Source organism: Silurus aristotelis (assembly GCF_946808225.1).
Source record: "Silurus aristotelis genome assembly, chromosome: 3".
Classification (NCBI taxonomy): Eukaryota; Metazoa; Chordata; class Actinopteri; order Siluriformes; family Siluridae; genus Silurus; species Silurus aristotelis.
In genome coordinates this window covers 15,254,789-15,275,802 of record NC_139576.1, presented here as the reverse complement: position 1 = coordinate 15,275,802, position 21,014 = coordinate 15,254,789, and the positions used below count along the sequence as shown (strand labels likewise).

Genomic DNA, 21,014 nt, shown 5'->3' with positions numbered 1-21,014 from the left:
ATTTCTCAGTGAGCTCTGTATAGTGGTATGATTGCAGTTAATGTTGGCCTTTTCTTTCTGATTGTATATGAGAGTCTGGTGGGTCGAGGAATCCACTAATCTCTAATTCTCTCCCGAATGTGTCCTGACCAGTGCTCTCTGTTTTAGCAGAAAGGTTCCCAATCCTGCCATTCTTATTTATGCTTGCATTATGTGATCTTTTATAAATTCGCTTGGCGCTCACACAATAGCACTGTTTACCGATCACTGAACGGCCCCTAAATTAATTTATATTTCTTTTGAGCATGTTTTTTAAGGCGTATGTTGAATTGTTTTGTTTTAGTTCACTCCCTTGTTGCTTATAATTGTTTTTCTTCTCTTCCACAGCTCCAAACTGATGATCGGATTTTATGTGTCGTGTTGCATCGTTCTCATGGTCGTTATGTTCATCTCAGTTATTTACTCCTGTTTTGGGGTAAGTGGCCTTCATTGGCAGCTCATCCACATCATTAAAGCATTGACCAGTTTTTATAATAAGTTCTACATATATCAAGTATAACCACAGCGAAGACAGTAAAGATCAACCATCACACACTATCTGTGACACTATTGAGATAAAGATTGATCAAAAGCTAACACAACAACAGAGTATGCTGAACAAACATTTGCCAAATGACCCATGTGGATGGGATTGTTTCTGGCTGGTGTTGCCTCTGAGCTTGTTGCAAGAAACCATGTGTCAGACAATTACAAAAATGGCTCTGGCACATATTTATGCATGCTGTCCCAGGGTGACGGCAGCTGAGTCCCTGCTTTCTTTCACCTGGGGAATTAGATTGACCTTTTGGTGAGCTTGTTTAACTAAAATGTCTTTCGAAGAATTGTTTGCTTACTTCAGACTGTTTGATGTCCACCACAGAGTTGCTGCTAGGATCGAATAAAATTTGATAAGAATAATGCTGTGAAAGACATTCAAGCATGTTCGATAATAAAAATCCACCTTATGATTATTATTATTAAATATGAATATTATAGATGAATAAAAAACATGAATATGTATGATAAATGCAGATCATAATTCATTTTAGCAGAGATGGGTTTTTTATGAAATAGTGGTGAATAGGTCCAACGCATTTGCTTTCACAAATGCTGAAATGAATAGTCAATAAATCTATGGCACACTCCTGACCTTTTTTCTCATTGGCAGCTTTTCCCAATGCCCCTACAGCATCTGTCCAAAAGGATTGTCCAGTCAAGGCTAAATAGCACTCTGGTGGCCATCATTACCATTGTGCTGGTCTTTCTTTCTGCCTTCATAAACATTGTGAGTATTTTGAAAGGAATATCTAATAAACAGGTTTGTAATGGAAGTTTTTAGATGCTTAAAATTATTATTTTTTTTTTATCCAGTTCACGTGCAGCACCGATGATCTAAAACTGTGTTTGAGTCAAGAGTTTAATATCAGCCGGAGCAGTGTGAACGCTTGCCACGTGTGCAGCTCTGCCTTTAATTACTCGCTGTCATCCCAGAAGCACCTCTGCAACAGCACCTTACCTGCCTGCAACTTCCCTGAGGTGAACATAGCTCTCAAAACACTGTGCTACTGCATAAGACTTGAATCAATCTTAACCACAGATTTAGAGTGAAAACGTGTCGTGAGTTAATTGCTCTTTAACCAGCATTTGGTACACATACATGCTCAAGTGTTCATACAGTAAGAATAGATCCCAGACCCAGTGACTTGGGCTTTTCTAAGCCGTGTGTTAATTTATTTTTCCGCACACCCTTCTGTTTCCTCAGTATTTCTCGTCTTGTGTCCTGCTCAGCCTGCTGGCATGCTCTGTATTCCTGCAAGTGAGCAGCATCGGAAAGCTCTTCCTCATGCTGTTCATAGAGCTTTTGTATGTCATTATCATGGAGGTGCCAGAGGTCAACTTGTTTGACAACGGGGACCTGCTGGTGATGGCCAACGCAATGTAAGTGACTCTGGAATTGTGCATTGCCTCTTTATATACACACACACACACACACACACACACTGCTAACACTGACCATATTCCAATATTGTTTAATAAATAAAAAATTTTTGGCCTCTGCTATTAGTTAATTGCAAACCACCAGAATTAATGCCTTCCATAATCCTGATTTATTAGGGTTTATTCAGCTCCGTTATCTCAGTGAAGTGTTTTGAGATTTCGTCTAATATTATTTTACTGCAAGATGTTGGGAGCAAAGCAGAATTACCTCCATTATTATAGAAAAGTTCATACGTATTCACATTAGGAGGGAAATCTAAGAAGTTATTTATCATCTGATGCTTTGCGAATGCATATCAAATGCGGGACAGAAAGTGTTATGGTTAGTTTAATTGTGTCCGTGAGTCTATGTGACTAATGGAGAAGTCCCAATAGCATTACATACAGTATCTCTCAAAGGTGAGTGCACCCCTCACATTTCAGCAGCCATTTTAGTGTATCTTCTCAAGGGACAATACAATAGAAATGAAACTTGGATATATTGTAGTCAATGTGCAGATTGTATAGCAGTATATATTGACTGTCCTCTGAAAATAACTCCACATTCAGCCATTATTGTCTAAATAACTGGCAACAAAAGTGGGTACACCTAAGTGATAAGAGCTGTACGTTGTGTAAGAGGCCACACGTCCTGCTCATCATGCTCATGTTTTTGTCTGCTGGTCAGGACCATACAGATTTGCGTATCTTGTATTAGAGCAGTTAAAATTTGGCGCTTTGAGTACAATTCTCTCATACTGACCACTGGATATTCAACATGGCACCTCATGGCAAATATGCATGGCAGGGTGTAGTCACTTTTTTTGACAACTATTTAGACAATAATGGGAGGTGTACTCACTTTTGTGAGATATTGAAGTTCTGAACTGCTTAAAAAATGATCTACAGACCCACGCCTTTAACAACACAAGAGATTATTAGGAATGTAGTAAACAGGTAAGATCCTTATTCAAAACGGATAAGCCATAAATGTTAAAAAGGTTAGTGAGTTTGATCTCCAAGCAAATTCCCTTGAGAGAATTATCGTTTTGGGTGTGTGCGTCACTATCTGTGTATGAGAAACGCTAATCCATGTGTGTTCAGAATACGTTAGCGTATAGATCTGCATTTTGTATAAGAGCTTCAAAAACCTGTGTCGGAGCAGATTGAAGCCGGCGCGTGGAGGCTTTTCATTTCTGGCAGGAAAATAGCCCCATATGCAGGCTAACCGCAGGTGCTCAAGCAAAGTGGAAAATCACAGGATGTAATGCTTCTGTTAATCAGTATTAGAGCATCTCACATCATAATCACAACAGTCCTTTTTTATCATAATTATGCAGTGGTAAAAGACAGATTATGTGGCCATTAGCAGTAAGCGTTTATTTTCCAGAAAGGCGATGATGATGATGATGATGATGATGATGGCTTCATTCGTTGATTTATATAGACGATTATTTGCTCTAGATGCTTTAAAGGCATTTGATCCATTCACTAATGAAAGAATAAAAGCCCTCTCATTGGAGTTTGAAGCTTTGGCTTGGAATTGCTTTTTGCGACATCAGTCTGGGTGATAATGTGGTAGTTGTTCCGCTCTGCCCATCTGATTCATTTCCTTTTTTTGTTTTGTATTCGCAGTGAGAGCATCAACGCAACAAGGTAAGATTTTATCTGGTTAAATGGATTCACTAAGGTGAATTAAATCCCTTTGAACCCCAGGATGTTAGTTAGATTGCTTTGCCATAATGATTGCTATCACCGCACAAGCACACAGTGTCATCTTAATGTTTGTACGTGTAGAACTGAGATGCTATCACAATATTCCACGAGCCATTGTATTCCTGTGAAGCTTAGCTTAAGCAAGTCTCTTGTGTCTTTTATCTCTGTTTACTTTGTTAGAAAAACAGTAAGATTTTGAAAGCTTTACGCCTCTTTGTGCTTGTATTGACACAGCTGTGGGACAGACAGGGTTCCCCTGAAAATTATGACCCCTGTGGTCATCACCGTTTTTGTACTAGCTCTCTACTTACACGCCCAGCAAGTCGAATCCACTGCCAGGCTGGACTTCCTATGGAAGTTACAGGTGTGTTTCTGAAGAAATATTCTTGTGTTCATTCCCAGAATTCAGTGTATTCCTGTTTGGTGCATATCACAGTGTCAGTAGCCTGTTTCTTTGTGTCTCCTCAGGCCACAGAGGAAAAGGAAGAAATGGAGGAGCTTCAGGCGTACAATCGGCGTCTCCTACACAACATCCTCCCTAAAGATGTGGCTGCTCATTTCCTGGCTCGGGAGCGGAGAAATGACGAGCTCTACTACCAGTCATGCGAGTGCGTGGCAGTCATGTTCGCCTCCATCAGCAATTTCTCCGAGTTCTACGTTGAGCTGGAGGCCAACAACGAGGGCGTAGAGTGTTTAAGGCTTCTCAATGAGATCATAGCTGACTTTGATGAGGTAATGCTTTTAGCCCTGTGCTCAGAGATGACTAGCCCATCCCATTTTCCCCTCATTCATATTTCTTTCACTGTTAACTTCTCCTGTATTTCTCAGATCATCAGTGAGGATCAGTTTCGTCAGCTGGAGAAAATCAAGACTATTGGAAGCACGTATATGGCTGCGTCTGGCCTAAACGACTCCACCTACGATAAGGTCGGCCGCTCACACATTCGCGCTCTGGCTGACTATGCCATGCGTCTCATGGACCAGATGAAGTACATCAACGAGCACTCCTTCAATAACTTCAAAATGAAGATTGGTAGGGACTGATTGGCTTCGATGAATACTATGAATACAAAGTGTAGCATTTTTAGGATATCAGGATTTCATGGTCATTATTACGCCGTGATCCTGAGTTTGGGTTAAGATTGGTCTTTATGTGTAGATTGTGAATTGGCTAGTCTAAACTGAGCCTAGCTATGAAACCTGGATTTTTATTCAGGCTTCATACCTAGACTTTGTTTCCAGTATTTCTACAATAAACTCTGGATACACTGTGATAGTGACCAAAATAAATCATTTACTCAGGATGAACAAATATTTGAATGATTATGGTTTTCTTGGACCCAATAAAAGATTCAATACTTGATTTTGTGTGTGCTGCTATAGGTCTTAACATGGGTCCAGTAGTGGCTGGAGTAATAGGGGCTCGTAAACCCCAGTATGACATCTGGGGCAACACGGTGAACGTAGCCAGTCGCATGGACAGCACAGGAGTTCCTGAAAGAATACAGGTCAGATGCTGACATTTCTCTTTAAATATCACTACAGGAACCCTCATTTAGCCTAACCGACCTGTTCCAAATTATAATATTGTTTATTGATTTTCTTACTAGGTTACCAGTGACCTCTACCAGGTCCTCCATTCTTATAACTACTCACTGGAATGCAGAGGAGTTGTCAAAGTCAAAGGCAAGGGAGAAATGATGACTTATTTCCTGAATGGTGGACCGAGCAGCAGTTAACAGAAGACCTGTATCTTACAGTCATGACACTAAAGACACAAAGTGACTTGACGTGTTAATAGAAAGCAAGGTGCTGAGCATCGGGGTCTCTTTGCTCTGTCTAGAAGGACAGAGGAACTGTTAAAGATGGCTCATGAAGCATATTAGAGCCTAAATCAAGGAAATCCTCAAAAGCGAGGGCCAAAATGTGGAGAAAAGGGTGGGAAAAGCATCCACAATTACAGATCCATTATCACTAGAAGAGACCAAAGAAAAGCAAAGGAATCTCAGAAGTGTGAGGCGTTTCACCTGCTCGGACTTTTCTCCTTGTAGGAGAGGGTGAGCGCTCGGACCCTGGCCTGCCCTCGAAATGACAAAACTGTCTGAATTTGAATAAAAGTAGGCAAATGCTATGTTTGTGTATATGATGATCTTTGGGAAGCAATGTTCTCACGGTCTCGTTCTCCTCGAACACTGCTAAACAAAATGGACTCGGCGCAGCAACCGCATATTATAAATCCTTCTCCTACCCAGTGCTGGAGGACTGTGGTGGATATCAGTAAGAAGAATTGACTGTGTTCTGTGTCTGGCTACTTCAGAATGAGTCTGCTCTATTGTGTGTTTTTACACACACACACACACACACACACACACACACACACACACACACACACACACACACACACACTCACACACACTCACACACACTCATACCCCTATGCCCACTTACTGAGCTGAAGACACTCTGGAGGATAAAAAATAATGGTCAAACCTGCGTTTATTTTGTATCTTTGAGATTTTGTATTTTGTCTCAAAAACCAAACCTTATCAAAGCTATTTTAGATTCTATATTTTGTACATTAATATATTAGAGCGATGTCTATAAACAGAGGTGTGTATTCAGATGTATATATCTAAAGAAAATTGCAACAATCATGTATATTTTAATGGGAAAGTTAGTTTTCTTTCACTTGTACTCTTCTTTTGCATTGAAGCTATTTCGGGTTCACAAGAAATCCCCCCCCCCCCAAAAAAAAAAAAAAAAAAAAAAACGAGAGAAAGAGCGAAAGAGAGAAAAATAGTGGCTTTTATTCTACATTCTCAATAGGAAAATCGCAGGAGTTTTCCCAGAGCCAACGTTGTTAAAACTAATGAACCTTTGTTAAACCAGTACAGATCAGAGCTTGCACCCTACAGCGAGAGTTTATGTTCTATGTGGGGATGTAGTAGATGCCCCACACTTTTTTGGCCATTTTTTGCACTGCTCGTCTGCCTTCCTTAGTGTGTCGTACACTGCTTCCCCATCCTAGCTCAATCAGATGCTATGACCCAATGAATGTTCTATTTTTCCAGTGAGGCCTTCATATGTACAGAACACTGAGTGACCACTAATCAGTGCCATGCTCATCAGGAGTCTTTTAGGCATATCCTTATTCAGTTCAGCTAGAAGGGTTCTTCAATGTCTTTTTGCCAAGTAGAAGGAGACAGGCGCCAAATTTTTACACTATTTCTTTTTTCTTTCATGAAAAAGCTAGTTGATTCTCAATTTTTAAGAACTGTCTGTTACAGCATGTGCACTCTCAGGTTTTCACCTGGAAGAACCGTATACTGTATGGAAATCAAATTTATTTTATTTGTATTATTTCCTCCTTTTTGACATTTACAGTTGTAACTTGACTACTGTGTGGGGTATCAAAAATTAATTTCTCTTTGCAGGGGAAAGAAGAATGCAGTGCCATATATTTACTGTCAGGTTGTGAACACCGCAAACAAAGAGAAGCTACGGTGATGTCAACATTGTACGTTTTGCTATTTTCTGTTTTATTTTAAACGTGCAGTTGGAGGCCTTTGGATCCTGGTCAGCGCAGGTTCAACTCATTTAACCCTCCTGTTATGTTCGCTATCCCAGTCCGATTGTCCCAAATGACATATTTTGAATTTTGACCAAAAAATTATTGAGAAATGTGTGACACTAGTGAATAAAATTTTCGATCCGCCATTTTTAAATGTTTTTACTGTAGTTTATAATTATTTTTATGAAGCCCACGAATGACTAATTATCTCCCATAATTCCTAACCACAACATTTTTTTTGAATAAGTATTTGAACAGCCATGAACAAATGTCAGCTACTATGTGAGTGTTTTGCAACATGCCACTGTTAGTCGCTATGTTTTTGTGCATGTATTTGTGGGAGAGATCGACAGACTCTATGAATTATGTCTGAGCGAGAGTGTGCCTCACAATCTGTTTTCCCCGTCTTCCTCTCCCTGCTCTCTTGTCACATGTGTGAATAATCTGTTCTTGCATGGGGATTGCTGTATTATTTGCATTTTCCATTACTGCACTGTAGAGTTGTAGAGGTTGCAGAGTGTCATTGAGTAAGCTGGACAGAAATGTTTCAAATGGAAGGAAGAAGAAGAAAAAAAGAACGAAAGAAATAGGTTTTTCTAATGCTTCCATGTTTTCATGCTTCCATTTTTTTCCCCCCTAAACCATAAACAGGTCAATTTGACCTAGAACATAAAAGGAGGGTTAAACAGGCAAGACGATTGTGACGAATTGTACGACGTATAACCACACTTCTTTCTCACAGATGTCGAGGTTCAGAGGCTGTTTGTCTGTGTTTTAGAGACATGTTTGTTTTTTAATAATGGACATTGCTAAACTGCAGAATTCAGAGCTAATTTATGGTTTGTTTCTCCTTATCTGTGATGTCAAAACAAACACTATACCCCTTTTTTTACATTCAAATAAATCACGTCAATGTTTATATATTCTGGAAATAAATTAGGCCATCAGTGCTTATGCTCATTACATTTATTATTATTATTATTGTTTATTTTTTTTGTGACTGCACAATTTTAGCACACAGATGTGGATGTTGCAGGAAAGAGCCAAAGGGTGGCAGCAGTGCCATGTCTTTCTTTCAGTCCATTCATTCAGTTCATTTCATTGCATAACAATGCAGTTTATATAATCAGGCAACTTCTCTAGTACATAATGGAGGAGATAAACCACAGATCAGACACGATTTATGATAATCAATTCAATACGCTATTAAATAATGTAAGCCCAAACACACTTATATAGCAATTTGCAGGGGATAAAAAAAAAATCTGCTTTAAAAATGATTGTTAAATTCACCAAATTAAATCCATGCGATTGTAAATGTTTTAAGAAAAAATAAACTTTGTGCTCAGCATGAAAGGAGCAGGACACTGGGATTTAGATATAGCCAGGCTTGCTACTAAATACTAAACTGCTTTTTTTTTGTGCATTCAAAAGGATTAATATGAAATTATCATATCGTGTCAACAAAGGTCATATCAGTGCCTGAGGTTGTTTTTTTTTTTTGTTTTTTTTTAATAGCTTAGTTAGATGCTAATTGCATGCCCAGATTCAGGAACTTGGGCCCCATTTCTCTGTCGGTACAACAGTATTTGTGTGTCCGTCTTAAGTTCTTGCTAGAGTGATGTGTTCAAGAAGTTTGCAGTATTTGTATAAAATGATCGTCCTAACTAGCAGACAAACTGCTGGTTTTGGAATTGATCCAAATAGTTTCAAGGTCACCTCATTGTCACGTGTCTGAACTAGTTTTTCTTCGTCCCTGTTTTAAGTATATTTTTGAACATTTGAATTTGAGGCAAATAAATTAGTAACAGGAAGCACTTGGCTTGTTGGCGGTGGAGACGTCTCCACCAACACCATCAGTTTTGAGTTCTGTTTGTTTTTTTGTTTTGTTTTTTTCTTTCAAGATTTTTATTATAGTGAAACACAAATTGATACTATTTTATTTCATTTAAAAAATTTCTTCATTTGAATTGATCAGCAGTCCTTTAATAAAACTGAGATACCTTCTGTTCCAGGGCCCTTAAGAAAACCTTAAAGGGTTTTCAAGAGTGCAAAGCAAAACAATCCTTAATAGTTTGAGTTTTTGAAGTGTTTTCTAAGTGTGCACCATATGCACCGTAACCCATCTGGACTCCCTTAAAAAGGCCACGAAGTTTCTCAAGCAGCAGTTTAAAATTTGTTTGCTTGTCAGCACTAACGTATCAGCAAAAAAGAGATTATGTGGGAGTCCTTGCAGTTATGGGCACATTGATGTTTTTTTTTTTTTTTTGTATAAATGGACCATAATTTTCCCAACTGCAAGCTGTGCCAGTCAGTGTTTCACCTGTGTTGGTGCAGGCAGCATGACGAGAGCAAACGTGGTACATTAAGCTCATTAGTCACGCTGCTCTGGAGGAAATTGGCCTTTTTAAAAATGCAGAACAAACCATCATCATAATAACCGCCCCTCACAGGTGATTCAAGTGCGATAGACAATTTTAAGTTCTCAAAACTGCACAATTCATAAACTATTCACCTTTGTTTTAATATATATGTTGTCGACTAAAAGATTATCATCGGAAGCTTTTATTAACTTGTATGGGCTGCTGCTGCTGCTGGTGGTGGTGACTGCATTACTCTGGGATGTTTTCAGCAGCAGTGAACAGCAGGCTTTTGAGGATCAATGATGTTTGGGACCCGTTTTAGTGCTTAGATCTTCACCTTCCTACTCAGCAATGACTCAAAGCACACAGGTCAATCCAGGAGTGGCTTTGGGAGAAGTCTGTGGATGCAGTGAAGTGTCCCAGCCAAATCCCATCAATGAAAACCAGAACATATTTAAAGAAAGTTAATCTACATTGTACAGGTATGCTTCCTAATTCAACATGACAGATGTGAGGTTCTGCAGAGCTTTGGGAGAAGATCTGTGACCCTACATCTGTGTGTTCTCACCTTATGGCATTAAAGCCAAGAAGACTGAAAACTGGACTCCCTGCCAAAGAGTAAAACCACCTGGATTGCTAATAGCAATGTAGCAGTGTCTTACTAGTGTGTGTGTGTGTGTGTGTGTGTGAGTGTGTGAGTGAGTGGGAGAGAGAGAGACATGGCCTAATGATTAATAATCTTGAGCAATTTGTCAAGGAGCATGTAGCTTCAACTCACACATTGTATCCAGCAATAGCTGCCGAAACAAATCCCAAATAAATATATATATATATATATATATATATATATATATATATATATATATATATATATATATATATATATATATATATATATAAAAAATTTTAAGTTATATAAACATGTAGAACAATAAAGGTGGATGTTTTATTTGCTTAAGCACAAGCTGGAGTCACTTTTATTTAACAATCAACATGATTGCACGTTGTCAAACGCTCACTGCAAACAGGCTTCTACAACACATAATTATGTTGTTTAGATTAGTTTTCATATTCCTTCTTCAAGCAGCCTAAATCAGCAACATGCCAACTCCTCACAATATTAAACATTCCACAAATTCACAGCTAAATACAAGCCTAGACGACTTACAGGATTTATGATTTTTCTCGACTATGATCAGATAGTGTGATTAAAAATATTCAAAGCGAATAAACAGCCATAAATTATGCCCTTGCCCTGCAAAGTATCACTATCTATGATTTTCCCGAGTCCCTGACACCGAAACAAAAAGCTGTTTGAATGCAACTCCAACAAGCATGATGCAGTAACCATGAAGTAAAAAAAGGAGATTAAAGAAAAGATTCTTTGCCTGAGCCATATTAGGCATCTTTTACTATTATATAATAGGAAAGTAAATATTTGTGAGGTTGTGAGGCCAGGCTCTGGATAATAACATCATAAGCTAAGCTAAGTACCAAGCATTTTTAATCCCAATGCAACGCAACAACAAAGCAATATTTAGCAATGGAAGCATGATTAAATGATGGTGTAAAAATAAATATAATTGTAGAGTCACTTAATTGCAACATACACCACCATTCCAGTCATAAGCTCTGTCCACGTGATTACTTCCACTCCAACCCTGAATTATACACCAACCAGGCATAAATTTATGACCTGCCTAATATAGTGTTGGTCTCCCTTTTGCTGCCAAAACAGTTCTGACCCGTCGAGCATTAACAGCAGTAACTTCTTCAGCAGTTTGAGCTACAGGAGCTCGTCTACTGGATCGGACCACACGGACCAGCCTTCGCTCCATATGTGCATCAATGAGCCTCGGCCACCCATGACCCTGTCGCCGGTTCACCACTGTTTCTTCTTTGGACCACTTTTAATAGATACTGACCAGGAACATCCCACTAAATTTTAGAGATGCCCTGACCCAGTCGTCTGGCAAACACAATTTGGCCCTCATCAAACTCACTTTTAAATACTTACGCTTGCCCATTTTCCCCATTGATGACAAAATCTTCACTTGCTGCCTGATATATCTCACTCACTAGCTCTTCATCATGACACCTGTTAATCTGTTATTCACTTCATAATGTTATGATGCCTTAATAGAGATTGCTTTGTGAACAGGGGCATAGTCACGCTGGAACATGGTTGGGCCTCTTAGTTTAAGTATAATAATACAGCTGGCAAAGTCAATACATAAAGTACATACAATAAAGGCGCAGTTTCAGATAAGACCACGTGTGTGTGATGGTGCAGAAGTGAGCAACAGTGTCTAGGCAGTTTAGTATAAATGCTCAATAGTGGTCTATTTCCATCAAGCCTGACAAACGCTTGGTGTTCCCTCAACCTACTACTGCTTTATTATTTATTTAAAAAATATATACTGTATGTATCAGTGGATACAAGCAAACCTCTATTATTTTTCAAAAGTGATAATAAAAAAAAAACAATGAGACTTATAAGTATTTAGCCTTTACTGATGTTCCTTGGCACAGATTCAAAAGCACATCAGATTCTTAACACAATCTACAAACAGGTACATAAATATAACAAGAAGCATTCATTCAGTTGTCAGGATTTTTTTGCTGGTGCCCACTGGGAGCTGAGAAAGAGCTGAAAGCCTCTGGTGGTAAGCTAAAGCCTATATATTTGCAGGCCACTCTTCTGCCATGAAAGAGTGAGAGGTGAGTTGAATCCATCAGTATCCAGAAAAAAGCTGCAGGCAGCAGAGGGACTACTGAGAAACTGCACACAGTCTACTCATTGCACACGCCAGGTCTGAGTGCGCTTTTAGGTTCAAAGGGTTTGATAAAGACAGTCACGAATTAGATGAAGTGTATAACACTGTTGTGTGTGTCTTTATAAATTCGAAGTATAATAAACAAAAGGTCTGTGTAAGAGAACCAAACAATGCATGCAAGTTGTACGCCTGTGTTGTTGCGAATCATGGTGGTGGTGGTGGTACATTTCATCTGTACCATGAACAGAAAATTGTCTTGCATATCTGGAATAATCTATAATCACACCATTTATTTAATAAAACAACATCAGGGAACAGAAAACACAAAGAAATGCCTAATATCTGCATCCTTATTTTGTTTTTTTCTAAATTTCATTGTAAATAATTGAATTACTATTGGATCCTGAGCTGTTGATCTACATTCAGTCTCTTTGATAATCGAGAAATTCCATGGTCCAAAAAACTCAGGGCCAACATCATCGTTATTCAGTCTTCTGTGGACTGTACTATGCATGATTGTGTGTGTGTGTGTGTGTTCAGACATTGTAGTCAGGAGCTTTGCCCTGCGGGTGCCTTAAGTGGATCTGCAGCGTGATGAAAGCCCCAACTGTGACGTGGAAGAGGATCTGCCACATGTTGCGCAGTTCATACAGGTACATGTTGCACAGGCATATGAGAGCAAAGGCCAGGAATGACTTGATGTTCCTCCATACAGAGAAGTACGCAAATAAGTAACACTGCACAGTGAAAAGAGAAACAGCTTTGTTACTTTGTACAGCATAAAAAAAAGAAAATGAGCATCAAAAAGCAATGAAAATGTGGCTTTGGGATTTAATAACTTCATCTTGCACATAAAATATTAGGGAAAATCAAATCAGGTTACATTCTCGAAGGAGCTGTTTGGGGGGAAAAAACATTATGTAGACATGAGTTGATGGACACCTGACCATGACACCAATATGTGCTTATTCACCAAACTGAACACATTTGGGGTTAACTGAAACAGGGCTGAAACGATTCAGAAAATATTTAGTCAATTTAACTCCACACGGGAGCATTGAGTTTTCCCACGGAGCATTTTTACTGATGCACCACCCGTAAACTGTGGAGCGCTCTGGACAGGTAAACACACGCTGCAGAATGAAATAAAATGGAGGAATGCATTCATATGGAAGCCTGTTTTCACAACACAAGTTTTTATTTCTCGCAATTTCGCATTTTTCTAGCGAATCTGTAGTGCCAGAAAGTTTTACACATCGAAAATGAAAAAGGCTACAATCAGTTAAATCGCATAATAGAAAAGTACGCCTCCGATCCCTTTCGGATGTTTACGAGAAATAAAGTCACATTTGCGGGGAATGAAGTCAGAATTGCGAGAAAAAAAGTCAAATTAGGCAAACTTTTTTTTTTATGTGGCAAAGTTTGGGATCATTTCAAACTTAAACATAAATAAAACCATATAGTGTGTTTACTTTTTGGATTTATTTTTTATTTTTAATTTGAGTAGTCAGAAAATTGATTTTTATGATTTTTTAATTTATATATTTGTATTTGCATTTTGATGTTATATGGCAATTAAATGCACTAAATTGCTTTCATTTTTCACAGATATTCTTTATTTTATATCTGTGAAAAAAAAAATTTTAATAAAATTTTTTTCTAAAAAGTAAACAAATCACGTGTTCAAATTCAAGAGACCCGTCTTATTTTCTCTTGTATTTTAGTATTGCTTTTAAATAAAGAATAAGTATTACTTAATCGATTAATCGTTGGAATAATCGGTAAAATATACTGTTTCCAAAATAATCGATAACTGGAGCCCTAAAATGAAATGGCAACTGGCTACCAGGTCATACCAAGTAGAGCCCTGCACAGGACTGTTTCCTTAATCCTGCTCCCGTGTACTCAATTTCTGACTCCTGCAATTTGTGTCCACTCCCACAAACATTCTTTTACAGCTTATCAAGATTGTGTAAAAACGTACACAAACTTTAGGGTTGCGGTTAACTTACAGAATAATAACAGACAAATGTCGGACTTGCCTTGTTTTGTTTTGTGATGTAAATACCCGTTTAAAATTGTTATGCTCCCGCCCAAGGCAAAGGTAAAACCGCAAGCTCTCACGGGCTTTGCGTTGGGTCCCGAAGGATCCTAATCTCAATGCCAGTAAGATTTAGATGGGTCACATGAGTGTGATGATCGGGTGTCCATATATTTTTTAGCCATATAGCATAACTGTATTAAACAATAGCACTGAAGCATCAGCAGAAAATCTTCCGTGCCTTTCACATTTCATTTCAGTCTATCGACCCTGATGAAATGACGGGTGCCTATATCTCCTTGCAGAACAATGCTACGTAATCTATTTTAGTTTGGATGGATTTACTGTGCTACTCTGCACAGTGATTTAGGGAGAGAGAGAGTGTAATGACACAACTTCAGGAGTCCTTGTCCCAAGTCCAGCTTACATGCCACCTGTAATAAAGGACTCAGCACCTCTAAGCCATACAGTTACTGAATACACTGTTTAAGAGACATTCTTTTTCCCCAGCAAAGAAAAAAAAACCTGGACAACAGGTAGTGTAAAGTGCGAATGGCTCTCAAATACAGCAGCAGTGAATCACTTCAGCAACATCAGCACTGATTCTGCCTTTTTCCTAAGAATGGAGTAAAAGCAGCTCCCCTCCCCATCATGCTGATGGAAATCAATGCTGTAAGGCAGTTGAGCGCTTGATGGATGAGTCAAACTTACCTGATATAGACAGGCAGCCGTTCCCAGGAAAAAGGCAATTACACAATTAAAGTCTTCATCCTCGTTCTGCAGATAGAGCAGAAAAAACGGTACAGCATTAAGGAATTATCCTGCATGTACTAATTGCATCGAGAAATCCTTTCGTTAAGATTCATTAAGCTGCTGTAGATGGTTTGATGGAGCTGCGGTGAGTAACTATTGTTGCATTACAGAACAGCCTTAAAATATTTCCAGCGTATTTTTAAATGTAGGAGAAAGGAAAGTTTACCTGCATTATGCTCTCTATTGCATGGACTCCACGTAGTAAGTTGAGTGCACCGCAGAGAATGCTTAGAACGCACGCCACTACGCCCGGCAAGGTAACGGGATCCAACATTTGATTAGGAGCTGCAAACAAAAAATGAATTATTTCGAGTATATAGGAATCGTCCACCAAAAATTCACAAGTCTGATCACTATGAGCAAATTCTACAATAGCAATATAACATTTAGCTTTTTAGATTTACAGCTCAGATGTTCCATGTTAAATGCAAGAGCACAATCATATAAATACAAATTCATGCAATTTAGTAAAGAACTGATAGATCGATAGGCACATGAGGTGAGTGGTACCTATGCCTTTATATTTGGAAGCAGTGCTGTGAGAAAAGCCATTGATGAAGCTCAGGTCTTCAGGAGAGAGCTGGTACGGGGGCCGCAGCTTGATCTCCATCTGCATATCAGCCAGATTGATCTTTGTAGAAAGAGAACGTGGACTGTTGTACCGCTGCTTGGTCTTCTGAATGAAGTTGTCTATACAAAAAACCCACAGATAATTTCTAATAATAATAAAGATAAATTACACTGCTTTTTTACACTGACAAACAGTGCTACACTGTTTCACGTGATCATCCTTCTTTCTTTCTTTTTTTTATTTTATATTGTAATTTGTTTGCGATATCTGGATTATATCCTGTTATTTCAGTAATTTCCCTCTAAAGGTTAAATTTTATACTGTGAAGGCTTTGGCCATTCACCAAGCCATTGGCCAAGCATATGATATAATTGAATGAACTTGTATGATCACTAGAAATGACACATGCATCTCTGTTTGAATTCATTCCGCACCAAAGAGAATTAAACAGACTGTTTCACTTTACCACATTGCAAAAGATTTTTGAAAAATAGGAGGCATATAATGCACAGATTTAAATGCTGTACAGTTTGTTACGTTCGTCAAACTGGCACTTTTTTTATTCTGATTATAATTTAGATTCAAATCCAATTTTCCCCCCATTGCCTGTAATCTCTAATCACTACTGCTCACCTGCTACATTGTAATGTGCATGGTATTTATTATTAAAAAAAAATAATCAACATTAGCTGCTTTATAGACATGTACACTCATTTCAGCAGCTTACTTAAAATGCCATACATTTCAAAACAGTGCCAAGAACTCACCAAACTCGATGCATGAGTAGGGCCTGACAGCACTGTTAATACGCTTGGTGTCGTATGTGACGAGGAATTCTTTCTGCAACTCATCCAGGAAGCAGAACGCCAAAACATTGGGATAGTTCTCGGTGCATACCATTAGGTAGCCTACTCCCAGAGAGCTGGTGAAACTGAATCACAAACAAAAAAACAGCACCGAACATTTAACATCAAATCGCTTTTGACTGTCAAATCTTATTTTGTATCCTCTATTTGACACACTGAATCTAAGTCCTAGCACATTCGTATTTTTGTGTGTACAGGTCAGTAATCGTTTGGACATTTCTTAGTGTGAGATCAAGAGACAATGCAACCTGCAAGCCTGCGTCATTACCAAGACAGCATTTGAGACCAGGTTTGGACAGGGTTACAATGAGAAGCATTTGGTGGTGGATACAAAACTTTTTTAGGAACTCTACAAAACTTTTCAGAAACACACCTCTGCGCCAACCAATTCATCAATTACTCATGCTGCTAGATTTACTTTTCTTTAAAATGCATGCAGCTTGTCAGCCTCACTGAAAACCAAACCCATTTTTGTCACCATGTCTCTCTACATTAATGTCTCCTTAGAGAGATGAAACAACTCTATGACTCACAGCCCCGAGTGGCAGGGGGAAAAAGGGAGAGTCGACTCATTCGTGCCCGCTAACACGGTTTAGGGTGATAAATAGCAGCTGCCTCGAGTGCCAGGCTTTAAAACGGCTACACCCGAAGCCCTCAGAGGAGTCATCTATCAGTGTATGCTGATTTAGTCGCTAATTTAACTGATGTGTCGCCACTTCACTGTGCTTTTTTTTCCTTAGCCGTTATGCTCATTTTGACTGAATGCCTTTGTATGCAGACACCATTTTTTGGTAAAAGAAATGGCATATCTAATATCGTATGGCTTCCCATAAACGTCAGCTTCATACAAACGCTTACTATATCTTATGATCTGATTATGTTCCAAAAAGCTATTATAGAGCTAATCACACGGTTTTACAAAATGATAAAACAATTCGGGTAATATTTCAGAGCAGTGTGTTGCAGATGGTTTGAACAGACCATAAGCCACAATATATTTGGTTAATAATACATAAAAACGTTGACATTTGCAATATCATTTCATCCTAAGCATGATTAAAGGGCCTTTGTAAAACACTTCTTCTTGTTATAAGCAGACAAGAATTTTTGCTGCATTTGAATTTAGCTGTTGCTTAGCTAAGAAACAAAAATGACACAGAAACTAGAAAATCATTGCCATATGTGGAATTGAACTGATTTGGGTTTGCCAAGCCTTTCTCTTCTTTCTTTCTTTCTTTCTTTCTTTCTTTCTTTCTTTCTTTCTTTTTTATCCCAATTTGATCATCAGTTCCCATCCACTAGCTAATTCTCCCTAATGTATGAAAGCATTAAAAAAGCAACTTCCCTTTTCTGCCCAGTTCCTTAATAAGTTGCTCACATTTGGTTACTGTTGTTATGACTGGCAGGTGAGAGAGTAAAGGCATCCCTCCCAGCACATGACAGCAGCACCACTTATGATCTTTTAAACTCCCAGCTACGGATTGCTGTGGCAATACGGGGATTAAAACTGACTATCTACCAGCAATTTTACACCACTCAGAAGCCTTGTCAGTGTGTATTTACCTTACAACCTTTTTAAAAAACTGACCTAAACAAGAACACAAATACATAAAAGAAGGTCTATATTCATAATTTATTATTCACATACTTGACATTGTACTGGCCAGTCTTAAGGGAGCAGCGGTCAGGAAACTGGCTGAGTTTTTTAGACAGACTCTTGAGGTGCTTCTTGGTCTCTTGCAGCCCTTTGTCCTGTTCATAGTCGGTGGAGGCAGAGAGGGGCAGGCCATCTCTCACCCGCACCACCGAGGCAAAGAGGACCATAGACATCTTACAATGAAAACCTAAAAGAAAAGGTGCGCGAAAGCATAAGCAGTGGATATTTTACTCAACAGCTCACAAACAGAACAGCTCACATTTCAATAGCACTAGTTTTCATTATCAAACTGTACATGTACTGTTTTGTAAACGTGTAAGTGTTTTAAGTCTGTAATGTCCTGTTATTTTAATACTGTTTCCTCCAAATAAAGTAATTAAACCAAAAAGCTGTAATACTTTTGTTAGATAACAATAATTTTTAAAACTCACTATGCTTACAGTTCTGTCACTTTTAATTAGACAATAAGGGTTTAGATGATCCACTTTTACTTTCCATCTCAAAAGGCAAGTGAAAAGATGAAAAATCAGTCATGGTGGAGTAAATAATCCACCTTGTTTGCATTCCTTAAACCACAACATATAATTCATGTGCACTTTTTAAATGAGACTGCAAAGTTGGAAAAAAGATAATAATAATAATAATTATATAGAGAGATATATATATAACTTTCAGGGCTGTTCCTTGCTGTGTAATCTCCTGACTAAACAACTTGAAGGAAGCTACAGTCTGGGCTAAAAAGCAATCTGCATTAATACTGCTATTTGCACTTCTTGCAATCTTCATTTCATAGGCTCTTTACTTGTACTCTACTCAGAAACAATAAAGAAAACCTAATATTTATTCTGTGTAACTGTCTTATGAGTTTTGGCGATTTTTTTGTGCTTTGCTGCAGAAAATGTTTCCAAGTAATTGGTTAAAAAAAAAAAAAACTGTTATAGTATAAAAAATATTATTTATTTTATCTTTGTAAAACAATACTTATTTATAGTTTCTACCACTGACCGCATCTCTCCAGGAGTTCATATGCAAATAATGCGATTCTAATATTTATATAACCTTTTTTATTTGAATCATATAATAACTATTTATATACAGTATTATCATGTATATAATTAATAGTAATTATAATATTATTATAATATAAGACTTTAGAAGATCAGTACCCTGGACAGCAGCTCTGACTTTTCACTCGAGGCGTTTTAATGCTTTATGGAGCTCGTTAGTTTGCAAAACGTGTGAACATGTGTTTCATCTGAGTTACTTGAAATCTCTTTTGCCAGTTGGATATTTTAATCCCAAAACAGATTACAGACATAAATGAATTACTCCACGCTAGAATCTGCGAAATAACAAGCCAACCTAACGCCCAGAAAACCACAGAGCTAACGACAGCTAAAGCTAAGCTAAGCTAAGCTCACTACACAGGGGTTTCAATACTGAAGTTGTTTGCTAGCTCAGAATCACTAATCACTGTTTACATTTGACATTAAGGTACAAGGCCACCTATATGTATACACATATTGATCCGAAGCTTGCAAGAACATTTAGGAATAATTTTGATGGTAATAATGGCCCTTCCTGTAATGTGAAAGCAATAGGCATGCTAATAAACTAGCTAAAGGCAGACATGCAGAGAGTGTATGTGTGTGAGAGAGAGTGTGCCAGCTCTTCCCAGCTTTCACACGGTGTCAGGTGAAACTCAAGCAGAAACCACAAGCGGCAAACCTTTGCAGATGCATTCTTCGGTTGCTTGTAACTCTCAGCAAATATACCCTGGAGTAACAGTAGAAACGGGCATGTTTATGCTGCTTCCGGCACGGAGCCGAACAGAGAAGTGTCAGTGCGAGTACAACACACTGTTTACGTGGCTCTGCGAAATGCATGATGGGTAACAGCGCCCCAGGCGGCCATTCACAAAAAGCACAGGTCAAAACAGAAACACGAGTAAAGCTTAATTCGATTTGAAAAACGCTTTTAATCAGTAGTCGACGAAGTACACAGAACATGTACTTGATTTACAGTAGAGATACAGTAGGTAAAATGTTAATCCAGTAAAACGCTCCCTTTAAACTTTCACTTGAGTAAAATTCAAAAGTATTTACCTTCAAATGTACTTAAGTATCCAAAGTACTAGGATTTATTATGACTATAATGTTCCTATTATCATTTTTGTCACAAGAGTGTTACTTAATTATTCCAGTTTATGTAAAAAAAAAAAAAGACTAATGTTACTCTTACCACCCCAATCTATTAATAGAATGATAATAATGAATCAAACACTGATTGATATCTAATAACATTTTCTTGAACCCACAACCTTCTTTTCAACTACTTCAAAAAAAGGTTTTGTCATTCAGGAGTTTCTTCCATCATTTATTACTCTCAAAATATTCTGCTTGCTGTTGAACTGACTCTGAACTGTATGTTGGTGATAAGTAGATTTCACCAAGTGCCAATCAAAACAAGTTTAAAAAAGAGTGTGTGTTCTACCCTGATTGGTGACTTGCTGTGTGCTTGACCATTTAAGTTTTAATCCACTTATAAATAAAAATAAATTATTTTTCTTCTTCTTCTTCTTCTTTTGGCTTCTCCCATTAGAGGTCGCCACAGTGGGTCATCTGTCTCCATACCCCCCTGTCCT

General features: G+C 38.2%; 2 protein-coding genes across 8 annotated transcripts in view; one reads left to right on the top strand and one right to left on the bottom strand.

The window, feature by feature from the left end:
* adcy5 (adenylate cyclase 5) overlaps positions 1-6,453 on the top strand; it is a 77,797-nt gene extending 71,344 nt beyond the window's left edge. For 5 of the 6 annotated variants that reach the window (XM_083535839.1, XM_083535835.1, XM_083535836.1 and 2 more), the window contains exons 13-22: positions 367-454; positions 1,187-1,303; positions 1,390-1,554; positions 1,781-1,956; positions 3,631-3,651; positions 3,946-4,075; positions 4,180-4,443; positions 4,540-4,744; positions 5,095-5,219; positions 5,322-6,453. In XM_083535839.1, the coding sequence (XP_083391965.1) occupies positions 367-454; positions 1,187-1,303; positions 1,390-1,554; positions 1,781-1,956; positions 3,631-3,651; positions 3,946-4,075; positions 4,180-4,443; positions 4,540-4,744; positions 5,095-5,219; positions 5,322-5,450 (1,420 nt within the window). In that variant the 3' untranslated portion in view covers positions 5,451-6,453. The remainder of the gene's footprint in view (positions 1-366; positions 455-1,186; positions 1,304-1,389; positions 1,555-1,780; positions 1,957-3,630; positions 3,652-3,945; positions 4,076-4,179; positions 4,444-4,539; positions 4,745-5,094; positions 5,220-5,321) is intronic. The other variant, XM_083535840.1, reaches the window with a different exon arrangement.
* Positions 6,454-12,140: 5,687 nt separating this feature from the next.
* Positions 12,141-20,253, bottom strand: sec22a (SEC22 homolog A, vesicle trafficking protein). 2 transcript variants are annotated; one of them, XM_083535900.1, is made up of 7 exons: positions 20,036-20,253; positions 18,362-18,557; positions 16,615-16,778; positions 15,787-15,966; positions 15,443-15,561; positions 15,175-15,240; positions 12,141-13,159 (listed from the first exon to the last, which is right to left on the bottom strand). In XM_083535900.1, exons 2-7 carry the CDS (start codon positions 18,541-18,543, stop codon positions 12,959-12,961), a joined length of 912 nt encoding a protein of 303 aa, XP_083392026.1. In that variant the 5' UTR covers positions 18,544-18,557; positions 20,036-20,253; the 3' UTR covers positions 12,141-12,958. The 2 variants fall into 2 exon arrangements, with proteins under 2 accessions (XP_083392026.1, XP_083392027.1); XM_083535901.1 differs by having other exon boundaries at positions 20,099-20,253.
* Between the last annotated feature and the right edge of the window lie 761 nt (positions 20,254-21,014).